At 42.3% G+C, this 22131-nt stretch overlaps 1 protein-coding gene and 1 pseudogene across 5 annotated transcripts in view; one reads left to right on the top strand and one right to left on the bottom strand.

Moving 5' to 3' along the window:
• Positions 1-13629, bottom strand: part of Csgalnact2 (chondroitin sulfate N-acetylgalactosaminyltransferase 2) — a 55440-nt gene extending 41811 nt beyond the window's left edge. For 4 of the 5 annotated variants that reach the window (XR_007209969.1, XR_007209970.1, XM_048339245.1 and 1 more), the window contains exons 1-2: positions 13502-13629; positions 703-1613 (exon numbers count right to left, since the gene is read on the bottom strand). Coding sequence is in view for 3 of the 5 variants with exons in the window: in XM_048339245.1 (XP_048195202.1) it covers positions 703-1360 (658 nt within the window). In the remaining 2 variants the exon portion in view is untranslated. The remainder of the gene's footprint in view (positions 1-702; positions 1614-13501) is intronic. The other variant, XM_048339247.1, reaches the window with a different exon arrangement.
• On the top strand, positions 4066-4684 carry LOC125344296 (annotated as a pseudogene).
• Positions 13630-22131: the final 8502 nt, after the last annotated feature.

The following is a 22131-nucleotide window of genomic DNA, read 5'->3' as shown; positions in this document are numbered from 1 at the left end:
TCAGAAGGCTGAGATCTGAGGATCACAATTCAAAGCCAACGTGAGCAGGAAAATCCATGAGATTCTTATCTCCAATTAATCACCAAAAGCCAGCAGTAGAGCTATGGTTCATGTGGTAAAATGCTAGCCTGTGTACAAAAACTCAGGGAGAGCACTTACCCTCAATCCAAGCTCCAGGATTGTCATTAAAAAAAAACAAAATCCCATGTGCTTTCTGCAACAGTTCTTACTTTTTTAAATGTCCAAAATGAAAAACTATGCATACTGGCCACATGCTTATTAGCCTTTCTCCAAATGAAAAATAACTATTAGCCTACTAAATTATAGATTTTTTTCTTTCCTTATTAAGTGGTTTACTTATCAAGTTTGATCCTTAGTTCATACATTAAAAAAAAAGAACCATCAAAATAAGAGAGGAATGCAAATCATATACCTGCAAATATACCCACAGCCTACAAGAGCCTTTCAACCTCCTTAATCTTCTATTTAGGCTTTGATATATTCTGTCTCCCTGGGTCTTATTCTTGGTTTTTATGAGGACCTCATTATAACTTTTTTTTCCCCAAAAGAGCAGCTTCAAATTCTTACTGGAAGTGGATAAAACTTACATGTTTTAATACTGTGGTAAAGACTGACATATTATATAATACAAGATCTTTGTTATAGTAACATAACTGTTTTCTAATATAGTTTTCAGGTTACCTTCTACGAAGTCATTTTCACTGAACATCAGTTTCTCTCCAAGGGGGCCTTCCTCATCTTCCTGTTCATCATCTTCATCAGGATTATTAATGACCTCCAAGCCAGCTTCAATAACTTCTACCAATTCATCTCGCTTGTCTTTTCTAACTGGTTTTTCTTCAGGATGGCGAGTGAGCCCCATTTCCAACTGAAATACTTTTGTTAAGGTAAAACTTTCAAAGGGTATGACTCCATACTCACTGGGCAGTTTGGCTCCTATGCTAACTTCAGCTTTGTTAATCTGGGAATGAAGAAACTCTAAAAGATCGCCAGGTGCTTGGTCTTTGCTGACTTGATAGCCTAAGCCATTAGCTCCTGAACTCTTTTTCTCTTGCAATGATCTCATTTTATCATTCATTTCTTGTAATTCTTGTTTTAGCTGGGCAATCTGGCGTTTCAGGCTGGTGGCCCTGGTCTGGTAATGTTCCTCTTGCTCCTGGAGGAGAGCTTGATAATACTCTTTGCCATGATTGTCCCCAACAAAACCCGGAAGAGGAGCATTTCCATCAGTTTGGGGTGCACACTGGAGGAGGTACATAAATACCAAACTGCAGAGCAAAGCGAGGCCCAGCAGAAGCCAGTGGGTCCGGGTGTGAAGAACTGATGCTCTTCGAGACATTCTTCTGAACCTCAATTTGTCTAACAAGGTAAACTCTTTGCTTTTGCATACCTTTAACAAAAAGTTATCGAGTTAAAAATGAAACCACAATTTCCAAAAAAAGGTAATAAATGCTCTGTATCTTAAAAAAGTTCCTTTCTTCAGTAATCATGACAGCTTTTAGAAATGAAAAATAAAGTATTCTTTCTATATTGTTACCATGATACCCAGAATAAAGAAATCCGATTGATAAAATCCATTATGTGAGTAATGACTGCAGAAAAAACAGATCAGAATTAATCAGAATTTTGGTTCCTCAAGCATATCAACTTGTCAAAAACTATATTTAGCAGACCACAGAAAGGAGCTAATGTAATTTAGACTAAATGGTAAGCACTAGGAGAAATATACCTTAAAAATACTCAAATATTACAGAGAATACTTTTTAGCTAGTATATCTACACATACACTTCTTGAATCAAAGGATCATTAATGTCATCATAGATTGTGTTACACAGATTATGTTTTCTAATTATTTAAAAAGTCATATTGCTTGTAGCTGTATTAATAGTATATTTCAATTAATACATTATTTCCCAACTAGAGTTTATGACACATGGGAAATAAATTTCAATAAAGTATTTCTATTATGGTAATAATGATTTACCAGTAAAAGAGAGTTTAGTTTCTCTTCCAACTTATTCAATAATTTCTATTGTGCAATTTAGCCCATCTAGGAGTTTTAACAGTGGGGGAAAACAATCTCTAAAGGTTACAGACATCTGGACAACACATTAAAAGTCCTCTGGTAGACTACTGGAGCATTAGATCACATAATTCTTTCCACTGTATGACACAGAAATAGGTTTCCTACAAGCCTGGAAAGGTCTGAAGTCTATATAAAGGAAAAACACAAACATTTTAATGGTGTTTAACTGCTGAGAAAAAATCTGAGAAGCTATTTACAAATTTACAAAATTGGGCTGGGAATGTGGCTTAGTGGTAGAGTGCTTGACTAGCATGCATGAAGCCCTGGGTTTGATTCCTCAGTACCACATACACAGAAAAGAAAAACAGAAGTGGTAGAGTACTAGCCTTCAGCAAAAGAAGTTCAGAGACAGTGCTCAAGCCCTGAGTTCAAGACCCAGGACTGGCAAAAACAACAACAACAACATCAACCAAAAAATAAACCCTCAAATTCACAAAATTACAAACCACCTTTCATGCTACAACCAGTTGTGTGTGTGAGCTCTTCCATGTCTATTTCTGAACATTTGTACATCTAGAATCAGAGGTTAAATTTGAAAAGAGGAGGCAGGAAGGCTCTAATGTGAACACAACTTCCATTTTAACAAGTCAAACACTTCCACAAGTGGAACTGTGGCCCATGTGGTAAAGAGCAAGCATAGAGTTAAAAAGCTCAGGGACAGTGCCCAGGCACTGAATTCAAGCCTGATATGAGCATCAAAAAGAAAATAGGAGCAGCCGGGCACTGGTAGCTCATGTCTATAATGCTAGCTACTCAGGTAGCTGAGATCTGAGGATTGTGGTTCAAAGCTAGCCAGGGTAAGAAAGACTCTGAAACTCTTACCTCCAATTAGCCACCAGAAAACCAGAAGTGCAGCTATGGCTCAAAGTGGTAGAGAGCTAGCCTTGAGTAAAACAGCTCAGGGACAGCAAGGGAAAAAAATGGATTCTCCAATACAGCTGAACTTCTAGCTTAGATATTTTTCAAAATTATCTTCAAGTTGTTATACACAGGAGTTTCACTTCAACAAGTCAGTTTATAAGTATAATGCATCTTGATCAATCTTCCTTAACCCTACCCTTCCAAGTTGTGTGATTCCATCTTCACATATGTACATTAAATATCATGATTGTATGCACCTACCCTTCTCTCCACTCGTCTGTCCTTGTCTTATAGGACTCCCCACCACAGGTTCCTGGTGTTCATTTTATTAAACTGTGAGTTAGTTGTTCAAAGGAGTTATACCATTGGACTCCTCCTCTGTGTATACTACTTTGGTCAATTTATTAGGGACTACCTGCATATGACCTGTGTATATTTTCAACTATGTTTATAATTGAGACCTAAGTTATATGAGTGAAAACACATCACTTTTTTATTTATTAGGAAATCCTGGGTGCCTTAATGGAAACTGCTGTAATGTGTACAGCTTGTGGCATGTCTATAGAAAGTTCAGGACAGATTTAAACTGATGGTTAGTAGACTGTAAACAATGGATTTAACTTCCCTTAACCCTTTGACACTTCTTTAGTAAACCAACTGAAAACCTGATGTCTGGAAAATTGTAATGCATTACAAGGTCTTTTACTATGCAACATCTTACTAACTAAATCTTTTTAAATGATGGAAAAAGAGGAGAAAAAATTTAGTTTAAAATGAACAATGGGGGGGGGGGGGGCAGGCTGGGGATATGGCCTAGTGGCAAGAGTGCCTGCCTCATATACATGAGGCACGGGGTTCAATTCCCCAGCACCACATATACAGAAAATGGCCAGAAGTGGCGCTATGGCTCAAGTGGCAGAGTGCTAGCCTTGAGCAAAAAGAAGCCATGGACAGTGCTCAGGCCCTGAGTCCAAGCCCCAGGACCGGCCAAAATAAATAAATAAATAAATAAAATGAACAATGGTTCTCCGCCCTCCCCCCACCCCCCTCAGCTGGGCATGGCTTCATTCGCTCTTCGTTGTTACCCAGCTCCCGGATGCAGCCATGGCCATGGGGTTCGGAGGCCTCCAGAGCCCCCAGGGCCTCCAGGTATGCGCCATCGCAAGCAGATGTGGCAGTACTTGAAGCAGCCCAATGCCTGCTAACTTGTGCCATGCCCTACATTGGTATAATCATGTCAAATCCTATTAAAAGGAAAAGAGCAGCCTGTCAGGAGTGAAGAAATCTTTGGGAAAGTATGGCCCTACCAACGTGGAAGACATCACTGGAAGCAGAGCTTCAGAGAGTAAAGACAATGATGACATTGACTTCTTTGGGTGTGATGAGGAGGAGGAAAGTGAAGAAGCAAGGAAACTTACGTGTCAAAGAAACCCAAAAACCTGTGCTTGTTGCCAAGTCTTCCATCTTACTAGATGTGAAGCCCTGGGATGATGAGACAGATATGGTGAAATCAGAAGAGTGAGTCAGAAAGCATTCAAGCAGATGGCTTGGTCTGGGGGTCCTCTAAACTGGTTCTGGTGGGATATGGAATTAAGAAGCTTCAGATACACTGTGTAGTGGAAGATGATAAAGCAGGAACAGGCATGCTGGAGAAACAAGTATGTTTTGAGAATGATGTGCAGTCCATGGGCATTGCTGCTTTTAACAAGATCTAAAATCACAGGGCTGGGAATATGGCCCTTGTATGCATCAAGCCCTGGGTTTGATTCCTCAGCACCACATATATAGAAAAAGTCAGAAGTGGCACTGTGGCTCAAGTAGTAGAGTGCTAGCCTTTAACAAAAAGAAACCAGGGACAGTGCTCAGGCCCTGAGTTCAAGCCCCAGGACCAGAAAAAAAAAAGAAAAAGATCTAAAATTGCCCCCAGATCATTGCATTTAAAGAAAAGTTTGAAAGATAATCCTTGAAAAAAATGAACATTAATTTTAAAATAAGAATTAAAAATAAAAATTCAGGGGCTGGGGATATGGCCTAGTGGCAAGAGTGCTTGCCTCATATACATGAGGCCCTGGGTTCGGTTCCCCAGCACCACATACACAGAAAATGGCCAGAAGTGGCGCTGTGGCTCAAGTGGCAGAGTGCTAGCCTTGAGCAAAAAGAAGCCAGGGACAGTGCTCAGGCCCTGAGTCCAAGCCCCAGGACTGGCCAAAATAAATAAATAAATAAATAAATAAGTAAGTAAGTAAATAAATAAATAAATAAATAAAATTCAAATTCTGGGAATTTACCTTGCCTCATAATCTTTTTTTTTTTAAAAACCTGGGTTTGAACTCAGGGCTGACTTCAAACCATGATTCTTAAATCTCAGCCTCTGAAGTAGCTAGGTATGAGCCACCTGTACCTGGCTAAAACTATAACCTTTAATATAAGAAACCACTTGATGTCATTACTAAAAAGATAAATTCAGAGGAATCTTAAGTATTTATAAGTTATTACTAGCCCTCCTGGCTAGAAAAAAGGTGGCTTAGAACTGAAAATATGAAGACATAATCTTGTATAATTATGAATAGTTGCACATAGTTAGCCACACTATTAAATGGTTTGCAAGTGAAATTTGAAAATAGAATCAACAGCATAAACCCAAAGTACCATACCCTTTTATTACTAGGGTACCACAGTTTTGTTTTTCTTTATAATGACAATTAAATAGAAAATTAAATAAATTAAATAGAAAATATAATCACAAATAACATGTAACCTTGAAGTGTTTTGTGTGTATGTATGTGTGTATGCTGGTAATGGGCTTAAACTCAGGGCCTCTATGCTCTTAGTTTTTTCTTGCTTAAGGCTAGCACTCTACCACTTGAGCCACAACTCTATTTCTGGCTTTTTGCTAGTTAATTGGAAATAAGAGTCTCTTAAAATTTGCCTGCCCAGGCTGCCTTCAATCTGTAATCCTCAGCTCTCGGTCTCCTTAGTAGCTATAATTATAGGCATGAGCCTCTGGTGCCTAGCTTAATAGTAAACTTTGTTGTAATTATGTATATATATATGTGAGACCTCCATGTAGAAGATATTTATAACTGAACTGTGATTCAAAAATCCAGAAGTGCATAGTTTAAAATGATATAATTTTATGATAGTATTAATACTAATTTCATTTTGCATAGGAAAAAGTTTCAAAAATTAAAAGTTATATAACTATTAAATAGAAGAATTAAAATGAAGGCAGTCCACCTTTTTTCCCTACTTAAGCAAAATAAAGATTTGGGGGTATTGCATATGTGATTTAATATCATGGTCCAATATTTCCTCCCACTGAAATGAAAAGGATTCTGTACCTTAGAATGTATTCGATGTATATAGCTCTAGCGTGGTTGTCAAACAGCAGGCATTTCAATTAAAATTTTGCTGACCTAGTTTCTAAAGGAATTTTAAGCCATAGCCTAAAAGACTAGCTTATGTCATCTCTAAAACTGATATGAGGGCTGGGAATGTGGCTTAGCAGTCCAGTGCTTGCCTAGCATGCATGAAGCCCTGGGTTAGATACCTCAGCACCACATAAGCAGAAAAAGCTGGAAGTGACACTGTGGCTCAAGAGGTAGAGTGCTAGCCTTGAGCAAAAAGAAGCCAGGGACAGTACTCAGGCCCTAAGTTCTAGCCGCAGGACTGGCAAAAACAAAACAAACAACAACAACAACAGAGAATTGCTTGATTTGGCCATGTTCTGCAGTATGTAAAGCTCTAATGATAAAATAAAACAAAGCTAAACAAAACACTCTCAGATCCATTTTTGTGCTGCAAAAACTTTATTGACACCATTCTATGTAATCATAAATTTTATTCACACTCCAATCAACCTTTTAAACACAAATACATATCTGATAATACAAAGTATTTATCAAAATGAACTCTAGGAAATGGAAATGAGGTTTTTTTCTTTGTTGCTGTTCTTGTTTTCTTTTCTTTTTGTCTTGTTTGTTCATTTATCTGTCTTTGGGAGTGTAAGGGGAGACAGAAATGGAGGGACAAAGGGTAAACATATACAGCAGTGGTACTCACTAGACACTGTTGGAGAGCAAGAGAAGAGCTGACATTATCCAAAAAGAAATGTACTTTTCCTGACTTATGTAACTGTAACCCCTCTGTACATTATCTTTCTGATAATGTTGTGAGGAGAGTAAGATGCTATGTTGATAGGAAAGGGGCCTATTAAAGGTACACAAGAGAAGTCAGGCACTGGTGGTTTACACTTATAATCCTAGATTCTCAGAAGGCCAGCCTGGGTAAGAAAAGTCCAAGAGACTCTTGTCTCTAATTAACCACCAAAAAGCTGAAAGTAGCTCAAGTGATAGAATGCTACCCTTGAGGAAAAAATTTCAGGGACAACATCCAGGCTCTGAGTTCAAGTGCCTGCGCGGGCACCAAAAACCAAACCAAACCAACAAAACCAAGGTATGTAAGATGAATCAAAATTGCCAGAGCTGAAAGAAATCTTAGAAACCATCCATTCCAAATTCTAACCAAGAGACTGCCTCTTGCACCCAAGAGGAAGTAACAGGGACCAGATTCACTTCCATGCTTGAAATAACTGAAAACTACCAGGCAACCAAAACCAAACTCCTCCCCACACAAGTAATATGAACTTATTTTCAAGACCAACTACTAACAGATAATGATCACTGTAGAAAAATAAGTGATTGCCCAACTTCCCACCTCAGTTTCCAGGGCATAAGGAAGGAAGAGGAACCTGAATTGAGCTCAGTAGATTTCCTGAAAAGGATGTAGCAGGCAGTCTGAGAAGGACAAGGGAGTGAAAGGCTGTTTCCAGAGAGGAAACAGCTATCCAGAGAAAGAAATCAAGACATCTCAAGAATACAGAGTATCTAGAGGAACAGCAATTAGTGTAGGCTTGTAAGGAAACTAACCATCTAAGGGGAGCTCTGCAAACACACAAAACAGAAGCCACAGAACCCAGTATTCACAGAGCCAGGAAGTGGACATACTTCCACTAGAAGAGGAGAACCGCATGGCTTGCCTAAGTAATGGAAATAATTAGCTCCCAACATGGGTGTGGTCCCATTAACTAATCTTAAAAACAAAACCTAGGTCTGTCACACAGCTGTTAATCATAGCTATTCAAGGAGACTGAGATGTGAGGATGGCTGTTGGAATCCAGCCTGGGCAGGAAAGCCTCCAAGGCTCTTATTTCCAAATAAACTACCACAAAAGCTGAAAGTGAAGCTCTAGCTGAGGTGGTAGAGCTCCTAGTCCAGAGCAAAAGAAGTAGCCTAGTGGTAAAGTGCTCGCCTCATATACATGAAGCCCTGGGTTCGATTCCTTAGCACCACATATATAGAAAAAAGCATTAAATGACTCTGTGGCTCAAGAGGTAGAGTGCTAGCCCCGAACAAAAGAAGCCAGGGACAGTGCTCAGGCCCTGAGTCTACGCCACAGGACTGGCAACAAAAACAAAACAAATAAACAGCGCAAAAGAAGTTCAGGAGGTCCTGAGTTCAAGCCCCAAACCAGCACCAAAACAAGCCCAAAACCCTAAAAGGATAAAACAGTTTTCAAGTAACAGCACAAGCCTCCAGAATAGTGTACAGAAATATCTAGGATGCAACAACATAATAAATATTTTTGTCTAAAACATATCTAGAATGGACACAGACATGAGAATTCAAATTAAAGGCCTCTGAAGCAATTATTAAAATGGTATTAAACTTCGGGAGGTGAAAATTTCTGTCTGAGATGAAAAAAATTTTTTTAATTTTTGAGCCAGTCCTGGAGCTTGAACTCAGGGCCTGAACTGTCCCTGCATTTTTGTGCTCAAGGCTAGTGCTCTACCATTTAAGCCACAGCTCCACTTCTGGCTTTTTGGTGGTTAACTGAAGATAAGCGTCTCATGAACTTTCCTACTCAGGCTGGCTTCAAACTGTAATCCTCAGATCTCAGCCTCTTGAGTAGCTAGGAATACAGGTTAAGCCATTAACATCTGGCAAAAAATACATTTTTAGATATTTCAGAAGAAAATTGGTAAATTATGATAAAGCAACAGCAAACATGCAGAATACAGAAGGAAAGAGAAAGAAAACGTGGAGAGCATCAGTAAGCTGTCTGACTGCAAGCAGCCAGATGATATACATGCAACTGGAGTCCTAAAGAAGAGGGAGAGGATTAGAAGAAAATTTTAAACAAAGCTGAAAACTCTCCAGATTTGATTAAAACAACACAGAGATTTAAGAAGCTCATCCAACAAAACTATAAGAACCATAAAGAAAGCAAAGTGTGGGCTGGGAATGTGGCCTAGTGGTAGAATGCTTGTCTCGCATACACGAAGCCCTGGGTTCTATTCCTCAGAACCACATATATAGAAAAAGCCAGAAGCGGGACTGGCAAAATAAAATTTTTTTTTAAAAAAGCAAAGTACTAGCCGTGTGCCAGTGGCTCATTCCTATAATCCTAGCCATTTAGGAGCCTGAGCTCTAAGGACCTGGTTGGAAGACAGTGGGAATAGACCATTCTGGAAGTGGAAGTGTGGCTCATGTGGCAGAATGCCAGCCATCCAACAAAATGAGCCAAGCCAGAGCATGAGGCTCTGCATTCAAGCTCCACTACCAACACAAAAACAAAACAACAAAAAAAGCACTTCTAAATCAATTTAATGATAATCTTAAAAGTGGCCAAAAAGCATGCATTACAAATGAGAAACAAGGGGCTGGGAGTATGGCCTAGTGGCAAGAGTGCTTGCCTCGTATACATGAGGCCCTGGGTTCGATTCCTCAGCACCACATATACAGAAAATGGCCAGAAGTGGCGCTGTGGCTCAAGTGGCAGAGTGCTAGCCTTGAGCAAAAAAGAAGCCAGGGACAGTGCTCAGGCCCTGAGTTCACGGCCTAGGACTGGCCAAAAAAAAAAAAAAAAAAAAAAAAGAGAAACAAAAGATAACATGGCAAGGGAAGGAGTAACATTGTCCAAAAAGAAATGTACTCATTACCTGACTCATGTAACTGTAACCACTCTGCATATCATCTTTATAACAATACAATTAATTTTAAAAATATGACAAGATTTCTTGGAAATAGTACAAGTGAGAAGACAGTGAAACAGTACCTTTTAAAACCTGAATATGCCAACCTAGAATTCTATATCCAGAAAAATTATCTTTGAAAAAAAAACAGAGGTAAAATATCTTTTTTCAGGTCTGCAACTGGGATTTGAACTCAGTACTTGCTGCTTCTGCTCAATGGCTAGTGCTCTACCCACTAAGCCATGCCTCCAACTCCAAGGTAAAATACTTCTTCAGACATCAAAAGCTAAAAAAACTTATCACCACCAGACTTCTACTACAAATCCTTTCAGTAGAAGGAAAATGTGCCAGCTGGAAATACAGATCTACACAAAGCAGTAAGAAATAGGAAATTATGAACTATGTTGATAACTACACTTTCTTATTATGTTTTTAATAATGAAATTTGAAATTTTTTAATTCATTTTTTTCTGTAGCAAAAAGCCACAAAATTTATTTGGAGGACATACCACTGTTAGAAATTAAAAGCATTATAGACTATATGATTTGGGAAGGAGGGAACTAGCACTTTTTTATTTCCTAAGAACTTATGAGTATTATAATGACATATGGGTTCATCAACATATTTTTGAGTAAGTATGTAAACTAAACACTGGTAGCCCACACCTGTAATCCTAGTTACTCAGAATGTTCAGATCAGAAGATCCAAATTTGAAGTAAGCCCAGGTAGAGTAATATGTGAGTCTCCATATCAACTTAACCAGCAAAATTCTGGACTAGAGGCATGGCTCAAGAGAATATAAAATATTCTCAGTGTATTTATTCCACTCATAAATTCATTGAATGCCTCTCAGAGGAAAATTCACATTTCCTTAATACAAATCTTGTATCTAGTGTAAATTAGCACTGAAGGAGAGTGAGGAGCAGGAGTCAATGGCTCAGCTAACACATTTCCACAAGCACTGAAAGACTTTCAGATGACCCCATGCACAGATGAAGCAACACAGACCAAAGAGGACCAATTCATCTGTATTTGCTTGTCATCTGTCCCCTGAGATGTATCTGTGTGACTTAGACTGTCTCAGTCTACATGGATATGCTTGTCCTTAGGATATGTAATTTGTGGTTATTTTTTCTCTTTCAATTCACTCCTGGAACTCCCATTGGAGGTACACTGGTTCTTCTGAATCTAGTTTCCATGTCATGGTTATTCCTTCCTATTTTCTACGTTTCAGTATTCAAAAATTTATTTCACTCCTCCCCCCATGGCAGCCAATCTGAGAGTACTAATAAAGTTTTTTTCTTTTTCTAACATTAACTCCATTGCGGGGCTGGGAATATGGCCTAGTGGCAAGAGTGCTTGCCTCGTATACATGAAGCCCTGGGTTCAATTCCCCAGCACCACAAAGATAGAAAACGGCCAGAAGTGGTGCTAGGGCTCAAGTGGCAGAGTGCTAGCTAGCCTTGAGCAAAAAGAAGCCAGGGACAGTGCTCACAGGCCCTGAGTCCAAGGCCCAGGACTGGCAGAAAAAAACCAAAACTCCATTGCTTCTTGATTTGTTCAGTCTTGAGCATCTCTAAAATGCTCCTAAATTTCCCACAGATATTCAGTGGTTTTTGGTTCTCTGTTCATATTACAGATGTACAAATATTTCCATACATGTGGCAATCATTATCTTGCATAAATCTACATCTGAAACTAATCCTGTAATTCAATTTTATGTTGATATCTAGGGCCTGTGTGGCATGACAATATGTAAGTTTGTTGTCTAGCAATCTTGAGTCTTTCACCTATTAAAACATTTTTGAGTGTTTAGCTTCCCCGAACAACCACTAACTTAAGTAACAAGTTCTTAAGTGTTACACCAAACTTCAGAATCAGATCATAACTTTTTTGGGTGTGCTGGTACTAAGGTAACCAACCCTAGGTACTCAAGGCTGACATCTGAGGATTGTGGTTCAAAACCAACTTGTGAAGGAAAGTTTGCGAGACTCTTATCTCCAATAAATTACCCAAAAAGCCAGAAGTAGAGCTGTGGCTCAAGTGGTAGGGAACCAGCCTTGAATGGAAAAAGCAAAGGGACAGCGCCCAGCCCCTGAGTTCAATCAAGCCCCAGTACTACTACCAACAACAAAAGTAATTTCCAAACTCTAGAACAAAAATGGTGTGTATTCTCTTGGCCAGACATATTGAAAATGCGACATCCCTTTGTGCCACTCTTTTACTCATGTAATTTTATTTTTCTCATTTACAATCTTTAGTATTTTCTTATTTATAAGTTTTAAAAAATGTTTAAGTAGTTGTGCAAAGGGGTTTCAATTCAACACATCAGTTTATGAGTACAATACATCTTGATCCATGTCACTTCATATAATTTTAAATACCTAGTAGCATGCCATTAATAATGCAAAATAAAGATAGGCATTGGTGGCTTACACCTGTTATCCTAGCTACTCAAAAGGCTGAGATGTGAAGACTGTGGTTTAAAGTCAGCCTAAGCAGGAAAGCCCATGAGAATCTTACCCCTAATTATAGACAGCAAAAAGCCAAAAGTGATGCTGTAGTTTAAGTGGCAGAGCTCCAGCCTAGATCAAAAAAGCTAAGGGACAGAACCCAGGACCTGATTTCAAGTCTCAGTACCAGCAAGCCCGCACATGCACACACATAAGATTAATTCTAGTAGCAAAGAAGATCCAAGAGCCTTCAATAAGTGACCAGTTAAGGCAATGCACATAGTTCCAAAGCAGGCTAGAAAATAAACCTTTAGGTTTAACAGGAAAGGCTTCAGATTAATCCAAGAGTTGTCATTCCATCACTCTCATCATTCCCAACAGAAATATCACCGCTGTGCTTTACAAATTACCCCACTACTTGGCTCAGGAACAAGTTTCAGGATGAATTATCTGACAAAACATCAGAGGTTCCTGTTTTTTTTTTGGGGGGGGGTGTCTTAAATCCTATTAATTCCTGTGCCAACCTGTATCTTCAAAGGGTTTCGGTCAGGGAACATGACTTTAGCCCCACAGAAAGAAACTAAAGTGAACCAGGAAAGTTTAGCCACAGAGTGCAGACACAGTGGCTAGTAGCTTGGGGTGGAGGTGGGGGGTAATGAAATACCAGCTCCTTGGGAGACTGAGACCTTGTCCTGGTAAGTAAGTCCATGAGGCCCTTACCTCCAACTAACCAGCAAAAAGCGGGAAGTGGAGCTGTTGTGGTTCAAGTGGTAAAGCGCCCAGGCTCGGAGTTCAAGTCTCAGGACCGGCGCGCGCACTCGCACGCACGCGCACACGCACGCACACTGTTTAAGCTGACAGGAACACTAACCATCAATAGCAACACGGGTCTCAGAAGAAACTGCGGCTTCTCCGTGGAGCCCGAGCCGCCTCCGGAGGGGATGCCACAGGGACAGGGTCCCGGCAGGTTCGTCAGAGGTGGCCCGGCCCTCTACCCGCACCGCCCGCGCACAGCCGCCCGGAGCTGCAGAAGTTAGCTACTCACCGGGCTCGTCTGTTACCCGCAGCGCGGCCGCCGCCTCCTTGGCGCAGCGGGCACACCCGGGCGGCGCCCGGTGCAACAGAGGCGCCCCGCCTCGACGCTGTCTCTCCGGCGCGCGCCACTTCCGGCGCGCGCGAGGAAATGAGGAAGCCGCCACCCAGGCGGTCCCGCCCAATGCCGGAAGGACCCGCCCACTCCCCACGCCCACCGCCGGAAAGACCGCTTGCATCCACGCGCCCCGCCCACGCCCCACGCGCCCTGCTCACTGCCGGAAAGAGCACGCCCACTCCCCCACGCGCCCTGCTCACTGCCGGAAAAGTCTGCCCAGTCTCCCACGCGCCTCACCCATTGCTGGGAGGTCCCGCCCATTGACGACAGGCCCCACCCACTTCAAGCCACCACTGCTCACTGACTGTGCCCCGGCCCCTTCTTGAAGCCCACGCTCACTGCCAACAAGGCCCGGCCAGCCCCTCGTGCCCGTGGCAGCCAGCTGGACCCCGCCCCCTCTGGGAAGGCCCCGCCAAGTACCTGCAGACCCCGCCCCTCACCCTTCGTTGGCCAGGCTTAGAAAACCCAAGGACCTGGCACTTTAGTATTGACTAATCTAAAAACACACACACACGCACAAAAAAGTGAGTGTGGGGTCTCCAAAAAATCAACTTGTGGAAACGAATAGTACGGATATGAAAGGTAGTGTGGGCGGGAAGTGCCGTAATTAGACCCAGGTGGCCCACTAGCTTTCCGGATAAGCCCCTGCCAGGCGTCTGATGCTTGCTAGCATTGTTTCACATGGGGGCCCTAAGAGAACAGGTGTGCCAGGGAAAGCGCTGTTAGGGACCCACAGGTCTCCAGAAATGCACAGGCATCCTTAGGCAGGAGTCCTGGCAGAGCACCTGGGCTGCCAGTGACCTTGGGGCTAATTCCATTTCATTGGACTCAAGTTTCCTCAGATTTAATTAAGGAGCAGGGTCAATCTTATGGAACGTTGGGGTCTTACACTGTATGATTTGTGTGTGTTGGTGTGTTGTATATGTGCGCTGGCGGGCTTTGAAGTCAGAGCCTGGATGCTGTCCTTCAGCTTTTTCACTAAAAGTTGGCACTCTACCATAGCTCCACTTCCACTTTTTGATGGTTAATTGGAGATAAACATCTCCAATGGACTTTCCTGCCTGGGCTAGATTTGAACCACAATGCTCAGAGCTCAGCCTCTTGAGTAACTAGGACTACAGGCTAAAGCTTCCAGTGCTTGGCTTTAGTGTCATTCTATGCTTAAAATTTCCCTCTAAAATCATTTTTCTTTCTAGAAACTGATGATGTTTTGTTGTGCCAAGTCACGAAACCACCACCAAGAAGACCACCGAGACCCAGACATTCTGAAATGCAAAAGCAAGGCAAGGCTTTATTTAAGCGAGCTGCAACTCAGGCCTCGTCCTACCCACCGACACAGCAGAGGTTGGGAGGGAGCCCCGAGCTGTGATTACACAGGGCTTATAAAGGCAAAGAACAAAGTTACAACAATCAGGTGTTCAAGCAAGCAAGATTAGGACACAGGTACAAATCTGATTGGCTCAGGGTTCGAGGCATCCTAGGGGTGGTCAGAGTTAAGCATTCCCAGCGGTTAGAGTTCTAGACCGGCTGGGCCCTAATGGGCTTGTCCTGGGTCTGCTCACAGGGCCTGCTTATCTCAGGTTCGCGTGGTAAAGTGGGGTTCACGTGGTAAAATGGGGCCTGACTTCAAAGTCTGGCACTTCAGTTTCCCCAAACCCCCAGTCTGTCTCTTTACCCTGAGGTTCTGAGAAACACAGTAGCTTCAGCCTCCCAGGCCTTGCCCCCTCCCTTCCCCAATTTTGGGCTAATCTTAAATTGTTAAAACCCTCAGGAGAAGTACATAAAGTGTGGAAGTGGGTGTCTTTAACAGTATGCTTCCTGGCTCTTTGGCCTCTGGACAGAGGTCCTCACCTCAGGTAAGTTACATACTGCCCTAGGAAGAGATCTTCCCAGCCCTCAGACACTCTTCCTCCGTGAAGGAGATGCAGAAAAGATCAGAGTACCCCAAAGAAACAAGAATAACCAGAAAGGGGCTGGGAATATGGCCTAGTAGCAAGGGGGCTTGCCTCGTACACATGAAGCCCTGGGTTCAATTCCTCAGCACCACATAGATAGAAAACGGCCAGAAGTGGTGCTAGGGCTCAAGTGGCAGAGTGCTAGCTAGCCTTGAGCAAAAAGAAGCCAGGGACAGTGCTCAGGCCCAGAGTTCAAGGCCCTGGACTGGCAAAAAAAAAAAAAAAAGAATAACCAGAAAGGACACACACAGTTGCCCTGGTAGCATCTACACTGCTGGGAGATAAAATACCAGACATAAACTTCCTACTTTTATTCTGGAAGTTGACAGTTTGCATGATATTGTGTGTGAAATATCAGCATTGATTCCATATGAAAAATGAAAGATGATTATTTTTAGTGGTTGAATGCATTTAACCTTCTCTTATTTGCCCCCAATTGTATTTAACTTGGATTAGTCAGGATCGCCTAAAAGGGTGTGGGTTTACAGTCTCTCCTGGCTTGGAAGGGTGAGGCCACAGCGGCAGGCCATCTCTGCCATGGGCTTTCTCCACACTGCCTGCCCCAAGTCCCTGAAATGCTAACATCCCCCCCCCCACCAAAACAAGGTGTACCCCTACCCAAAGATGTTCCCCATCCAAACTCTCCTGACTGGACTGCAGCTGTATGATCTTGGTTGGTCTGATACCATCTAGGGTTGTGTTCATTTTCTCTGCTGATTCAAGAATTAAGAAGCCAGGACAGTGTTCAAGGCAGACAGAACAAGTTTATTTGTGAGTGAAAGAAAAGAAGCAAAAGTAGATTTGCTTTCAAAGATAGGAGTCCATAATCCTTATGCCTGGACCAGTCATCCTTGCCCACTCCCAGGGGAGTATTTGGGGTTTAATTAGTTGGTGATGGCCACAGAGTAGGGGTAGTCTCATGATTTTTTTCCCCAACTCTGGGCATGGTTGTGGAAGTTCTGTTTGGATTCTGGGTCCCTCTAGGAGTGTGGAAGGGGGAGAGAGTACTTTCCACCACAGCTCAGGCAAGGCGCATGTGCCAAGGGCCCTGTGCCCACATGACCCCATGGGAACCCCGGGGGGCATTCTGCAAGGTGGTGGAGCTTACTATCATGTTGGCATTAGCCCCAGCTGCCTTCTTATATCCCTAATGAGGTGGTCAGGGCAGCTCAATCTCCCTCCACCCAAATCTTGTGATTTCACATGTTTTTCTCTGAAAAACATCTTTAATGTTGAAAATTAATGCAACTCGTGGGTAGGAATGGGAAGGAAAAACTCGGAGAGAGTGAGGGAAGGGGTGACACTGTCCAAAAAAGAAATGTACTCATTACCTGACTTATGGAACTGTAGCATTCCTGTACATCACCTTTATAATAGCAATTTAAAAATAAAAAGAAACAAAAACATCTTAAAATCTTTCAAGTACTTATACAAAAGGATTTCAATGCCAGGCGCCTGTGGCTCACACCTTAATCCTAGCTACTCAGGAGGCTGAGATCTGAGGATCGAAGTTCAAAGCCAGCCTGGGCAGGAAAGTCTGTGAGACTCTTATCTCCAATTAGTCACCAGGAAACTGAAAGTGCCACTGTGGTAGAGTGCTAGCTCAGGGACAATGCCCAGGTCCAGAGTTCAAGCCCCATGACCAACAACAAAAAAGGGTTTCAACAGGTCAGATTATGAAGACAATGCATCTTGGGCAATATCATCCCCCCCACCCCACTCTTCCTCCCCAACCCCATCCATACTCTCAACCACATAGGTCCATGGTCACATTTGTATCTTGAATACTATGACAGCATGTCTTGTCACTAAACATAACACTCAAAACCACAGTGGCAGTGTTAACCACGATTTCTTCTAGGTGTTCTCCATGTTTGCCTCCTTTCCTCTAGAATGAATGCTTACCATTAGAGCTTTACATACTGCAGAACATGGCCAAATCAAGCAATTCTCTCTTTGTTGTTTATTTTTGTTGTTGTTGTTGTTTTGTTTTTGCCAGTCCTGGGGCTAGAACTCAGGGCCTGAGTACTGCCCCTGGCTTCTTTTTGCTCAAGGCTAGCACTCTACCACTTGAGCCACAGTGCTACTTCTGGATATATATATATATATACATAGCTGAGGAATCGAACCCAGGGCTTCATGTATACAAGGCGAGCACTTTACCACTAGGCCATATTCCCAGCCTCAAGCCATTCTCTACAAGTGAATTTTGTTAGCTTATGATCTTAGCTAAGACCATCCCCTCAGAGGAGTCCCAGTATCTAATGTACCCAAGTTCCAGCCATGGCCTCTGCTATGAAGAATACAAGAAAAGGCTCTCTTTGTGTGGACAGAAGCATAGAAGCCAAGTTGAAAATCAGTCTTCATGCTGAAAGGGAGGGGGCAGAGGTGGGCTCAAGACTTCTAGGAACCATCATGGGTGAACATAATTCTCTAATGATGAAGAGGAATTGCTCACTGCTCTGCCTGCCTGGGGAGACTGATTAAAAAGAAAACCCTGTTCCAGTTTAAAAAACAAAACAACCCGTTCCAGTATTGGGGCTTGAAATCAGGGCCTAGGTGCTCTACTACTTGAGCCACACATCCACTTACTACTTTTTTGCTAGTTTATTACAGATAGAATCAGATAGGCTTTCCTGTCCAGGCTGTCTTTAAATCTCAGTCCTCAAGTCAGATCTCAGCCTCCTGAGTAGCTAGGATTACAGGTCTGAGCCATGGGTGCCCAGCTAGAAAATGATTTCTTTTTACAAATACAAGTGGAAATTATACTTTGAGTTTCTTCTAGCTTCTACTGGACATTCATTCATGAGTATGTAAATTTTACAGATTTTAATAACTCAAAGATTTTAAGAAATCAACAGTAGGGCTGGGAATGTGGCTTGTTTAACATGCATAAAGCTCTGGGTTTGATTCCTTAGTACCACATAAACAGAAAAACCTGGAAGTGGCACTGTGGCTCAAGTGGTAGAGTACTAGCTTTGAGGCAAAGAAGCTCAGGGACAGTGCCCAGGCCCTGAATTCAAGCCCCAGAACTGGCAAAAAAAAAAAAAAAAAACATACCAAAGAAAGAAATTAGCAGTAGTTGACCAGGCACTGGTAGCTCACATCTGTAATCCTAGCTACTCAGGGGCTGAGATATAAGAATCCTATTTCCAAGACACCCTAAGTAGAAAAATCTGAAAGTCTGCTTCCAAATAACCAGTAAAAAATAAAATTAAAGAAAATTGAGCTGATTTGGGCACTGGGCACCAGTGGCTTCATGTCCGTAACCCTAGCTACTCAAGAGGCTGAGATCTGAGGCTCTCCATTCAAAGCCAGCCTGGACAGAGCTAAATCCAAGACTGTTATCTCCATAACTGAAAAAAAGCCTGAAGTGGAAGTGTGGCTCAAGCGGTAGAGTATCAGCCATTATCAAAAAGCCAAGACTACGAGGCTCTGAGTTTAAGCTCTGATACTGGCACACACACAAAAAGAAGTCAACAGTAATTGTTAAAAATAAACCAGGAATAGCTAAATGCAAGGGTGGATGCTGCTTTATTTTACAGAAAGTGACCTGAATAAAAAAATCCCTAGAGTAAATTCATTATTCTTAGCAATTACTATCAATGTGCATAGTCATTTGCATGTTGTGTAAGTCAGCCCATGAGTCCCTGGGCTTGATGACCACCAGCCCCTTCCAGTCCCCACAGTGAGAACATTTCTTGTGTCATGTGAATTCTTGCATGGAAACTTAAAAACAAGAGAACTACTATTTCCCATGAGGACGCTGGAAAGAGAAAAGCAATGTACACATTTTGTGATACACGATTTTATTTACACAACTGAAATGATTTCCTTAGTCACCTTGATTACAAAAGCAAATTAACACAATTATATGGGTAAACAACCTTTCTTAAATGGCTTTAAAAATCAAATCTCAATAGCTGACACATTAGTACTTAATACCCAGTCATACTTAGTAATTTCTGCTATATGTGGATGGAAATTCTTTCTACTAAAACTTGTAAGTATGGGTCCTATATTTATTAGCAGTTTAGACAGACAAGTGGGTCCACTGGCAAATGTCGATGCTCGAATATGAAGCCAGTCATTTCCACCCAGAGCTTAACTCTCCTCCCCTATAAGAACAAGGGTGCTACAACAATTCACACTTACTGTATAGGCATAGTTAATAATATGAGTTAATTCTTCCTTTTGCATTTAATAAGTCTATCATTAAGCACATTGGGAAATCAAAAGATTACCATGATAACTAAAAAAGAACTGATTGCTATGTATGTGAAGCCTCATTGCGTATCCTTTTTGGGTTTTCATGGACCCACACTGTGATAAGGGCTAATCACCCCTTCAAGCCACCATGGCCAGTCAAGATCCCATAGTGTCACTGCCTTGGTAAAATGTTTATGAAATATGATATTTTACTGAGACTACCTGAAGTCCCATGACAATGCTGGAAATCCGAAGGCCTGGCAGTGTTCTGTTATAGTGATTTATTTCTGGGATAGCCAAATGAGATATTGGGTCTCCCAACAAGTTACCCCCTATGGGTCTGGGGAACCCTGTGCATTGGTGCCCACATTCCTGTGGCAGAAAAGTCTAAGAACCTTACATATGGATTGGGGTTATATTTGAAGAAACCAAATGTCTTTCTCTAGCAGCGTTGAATGACAAAATACAGGAAACATTATCCATGACCTCCCACATGAGCTCTGTGAGAGCTAAAACACACTTTTTTCCATACACTGTTTTGTTGCCAATACCAGGATTTGAGACCTGCAAGACCTGCACATTTTCCCTTAGCATTTTCTCTCAAGTCTGGTGCTCTACCACTTAAGCCACACTTCTACTTCTAGCTTTTTTTGCTGGCTAATTGCTGATAAGTATCTTACAGAATTGTCTGCCTGGACTGTCTTCAAATTGCTACCCTCAGATCTCAGCCTCCTGAACAGCTGGGATTACAGGAATGAGTGATCATATTTACAATGACAGGTGTCACAGTCTTCTGTCATTGACAGTGCTACTTTTAAAATGAACACAATTTTCCCCTCAGGAGCAAGCTGAGAAGAGATAATTAAAAGGTGACAGGACCACCTGCTCCTGATGCCTAAGACAGATGCTGTTCTGTGGTGATGGGGTGCTATGGGGAACCCTGTGGTGGTGGGGTGCCATTCACAGTGTAAGGTCTCTGTTGCTAGTATCTCAGGACACTCCAAGGCCTTCCTTTCTTTATACCCCTCCCCCTTCTTCTGTGTTAGCACTGGGGCTTGGACTCTGGGCATTGTGCTCTCACTTGGCATTTTTTGCTCAAGGCTGGTGCTGTATCACTTGAGCCACACCTCCACTTCTGACTTTTTGCTGGTTAATTGGAGATAAAGCATCTCATGGATTTTTCTGACTGAGCCGGCTTTCAGCCACAATCCTCAGATCTCAGCTTCCTGAGTAGCTAGGAATACAGGTGTGAGCCACTGGTGCCTGGCTTTTCCCTCTTCTGGTCAGAGGATGTGGTCACTTGGTACTGAGCATAGGAGGTGTGACTGAGCGACACAGTGGGACAGCTTGTTCCTCTCAAGTTGTGACATGATGGCAAGACTGCAGCAAATCTCACCATTGTGCTAACTCTAAGAATCACTTTAATCATTGATTAAAAGCTAAGTGTTTTCCTAAAAAAGCTTACATGATTATACAAAAACTAATCTTAGGATCTCAGTCACTGAGCAGAGGCCCTGTCCTGAGGTCTCTTCCCACCCCCAACCCCAGCTCTGCTGGGCTTTGCTATGGCCAAGCTCCTAATCTAAGTAAGGACAGGTGATTCCTGACATTTTTCCCCTACCTCCTCTGAGTGTGTGTGTGTGTGTGTGTGTGTGTGTGTGTGTGTGTGTGTGTGTGTGCTTCATTTGTTGTATTGTTTGGGGGGGGGGTAGCAACCAGAAAACAATCAAAATAAGTTTGGGTACACGTTCAGATACAAGGTAGTGATCAATGGACTTGAACACGTTAACTAACGCAAAGCCCGCTGTGGCTATTGATGGGGCACAGGCCAATAAGGGAGCTTGCCCAACACTAACGGGATCAGAATGCTTTTTTTGTGTGTGCGGGTCCTGGGGCTTGAACTTCTACTCACGGCCTGGGCACTGTCCCTGAGCTTTTCTGTTCAAGGCTTGCTCTACCACTTGAGCCACACCTCCATTTCCGCTTTTTTTTTTTTTTCCTTTTTGGTAGTTAACTGGACATAGAGTCTCACAGACTTGCCTGTCCAGGCTGGCTTTGAACGCTGATTCTCAGATCTCAGTCTCCTGAGGAGCTAGGATTACAGGTGAGAGCCACCAGTGCCTGGCAGGAAAAGAATATTTAAGCTACCAAGACCAGATCACTCATCGAATGGCACAGTTCTGCTACCAGATACTGGAAGGAAAAGCACTTGGGGAAAAAACAATTCCAACAAACTACTGAAAGCGAATCTGCCACCTGGGAACTGGCATTTGTCTGGGCCAGCGTGACTGATGTACACAGAGAAAAGGGCGTGGCGTCCTTGGTCCCTTTGGTGAATTCATTACCTTATACAAGGAAATG

This window comes from Perognathus longimembris, chromosome 2, assembly GCF_023159225.1.
Source record: "Perognathus longimembris pacificus isolate PPM17 chromosome 2, ASM2315922v1, whole genome shotgun sequence".
NCBI lineage: Eukaryota > Metazoa > Chordata > Mammalia > Rodentia > Heteromyidae > Perognathus > Perognathus longimembris.
This window is presented reverse-complemented; position numbering and strand designations above follow the sequence as displayed.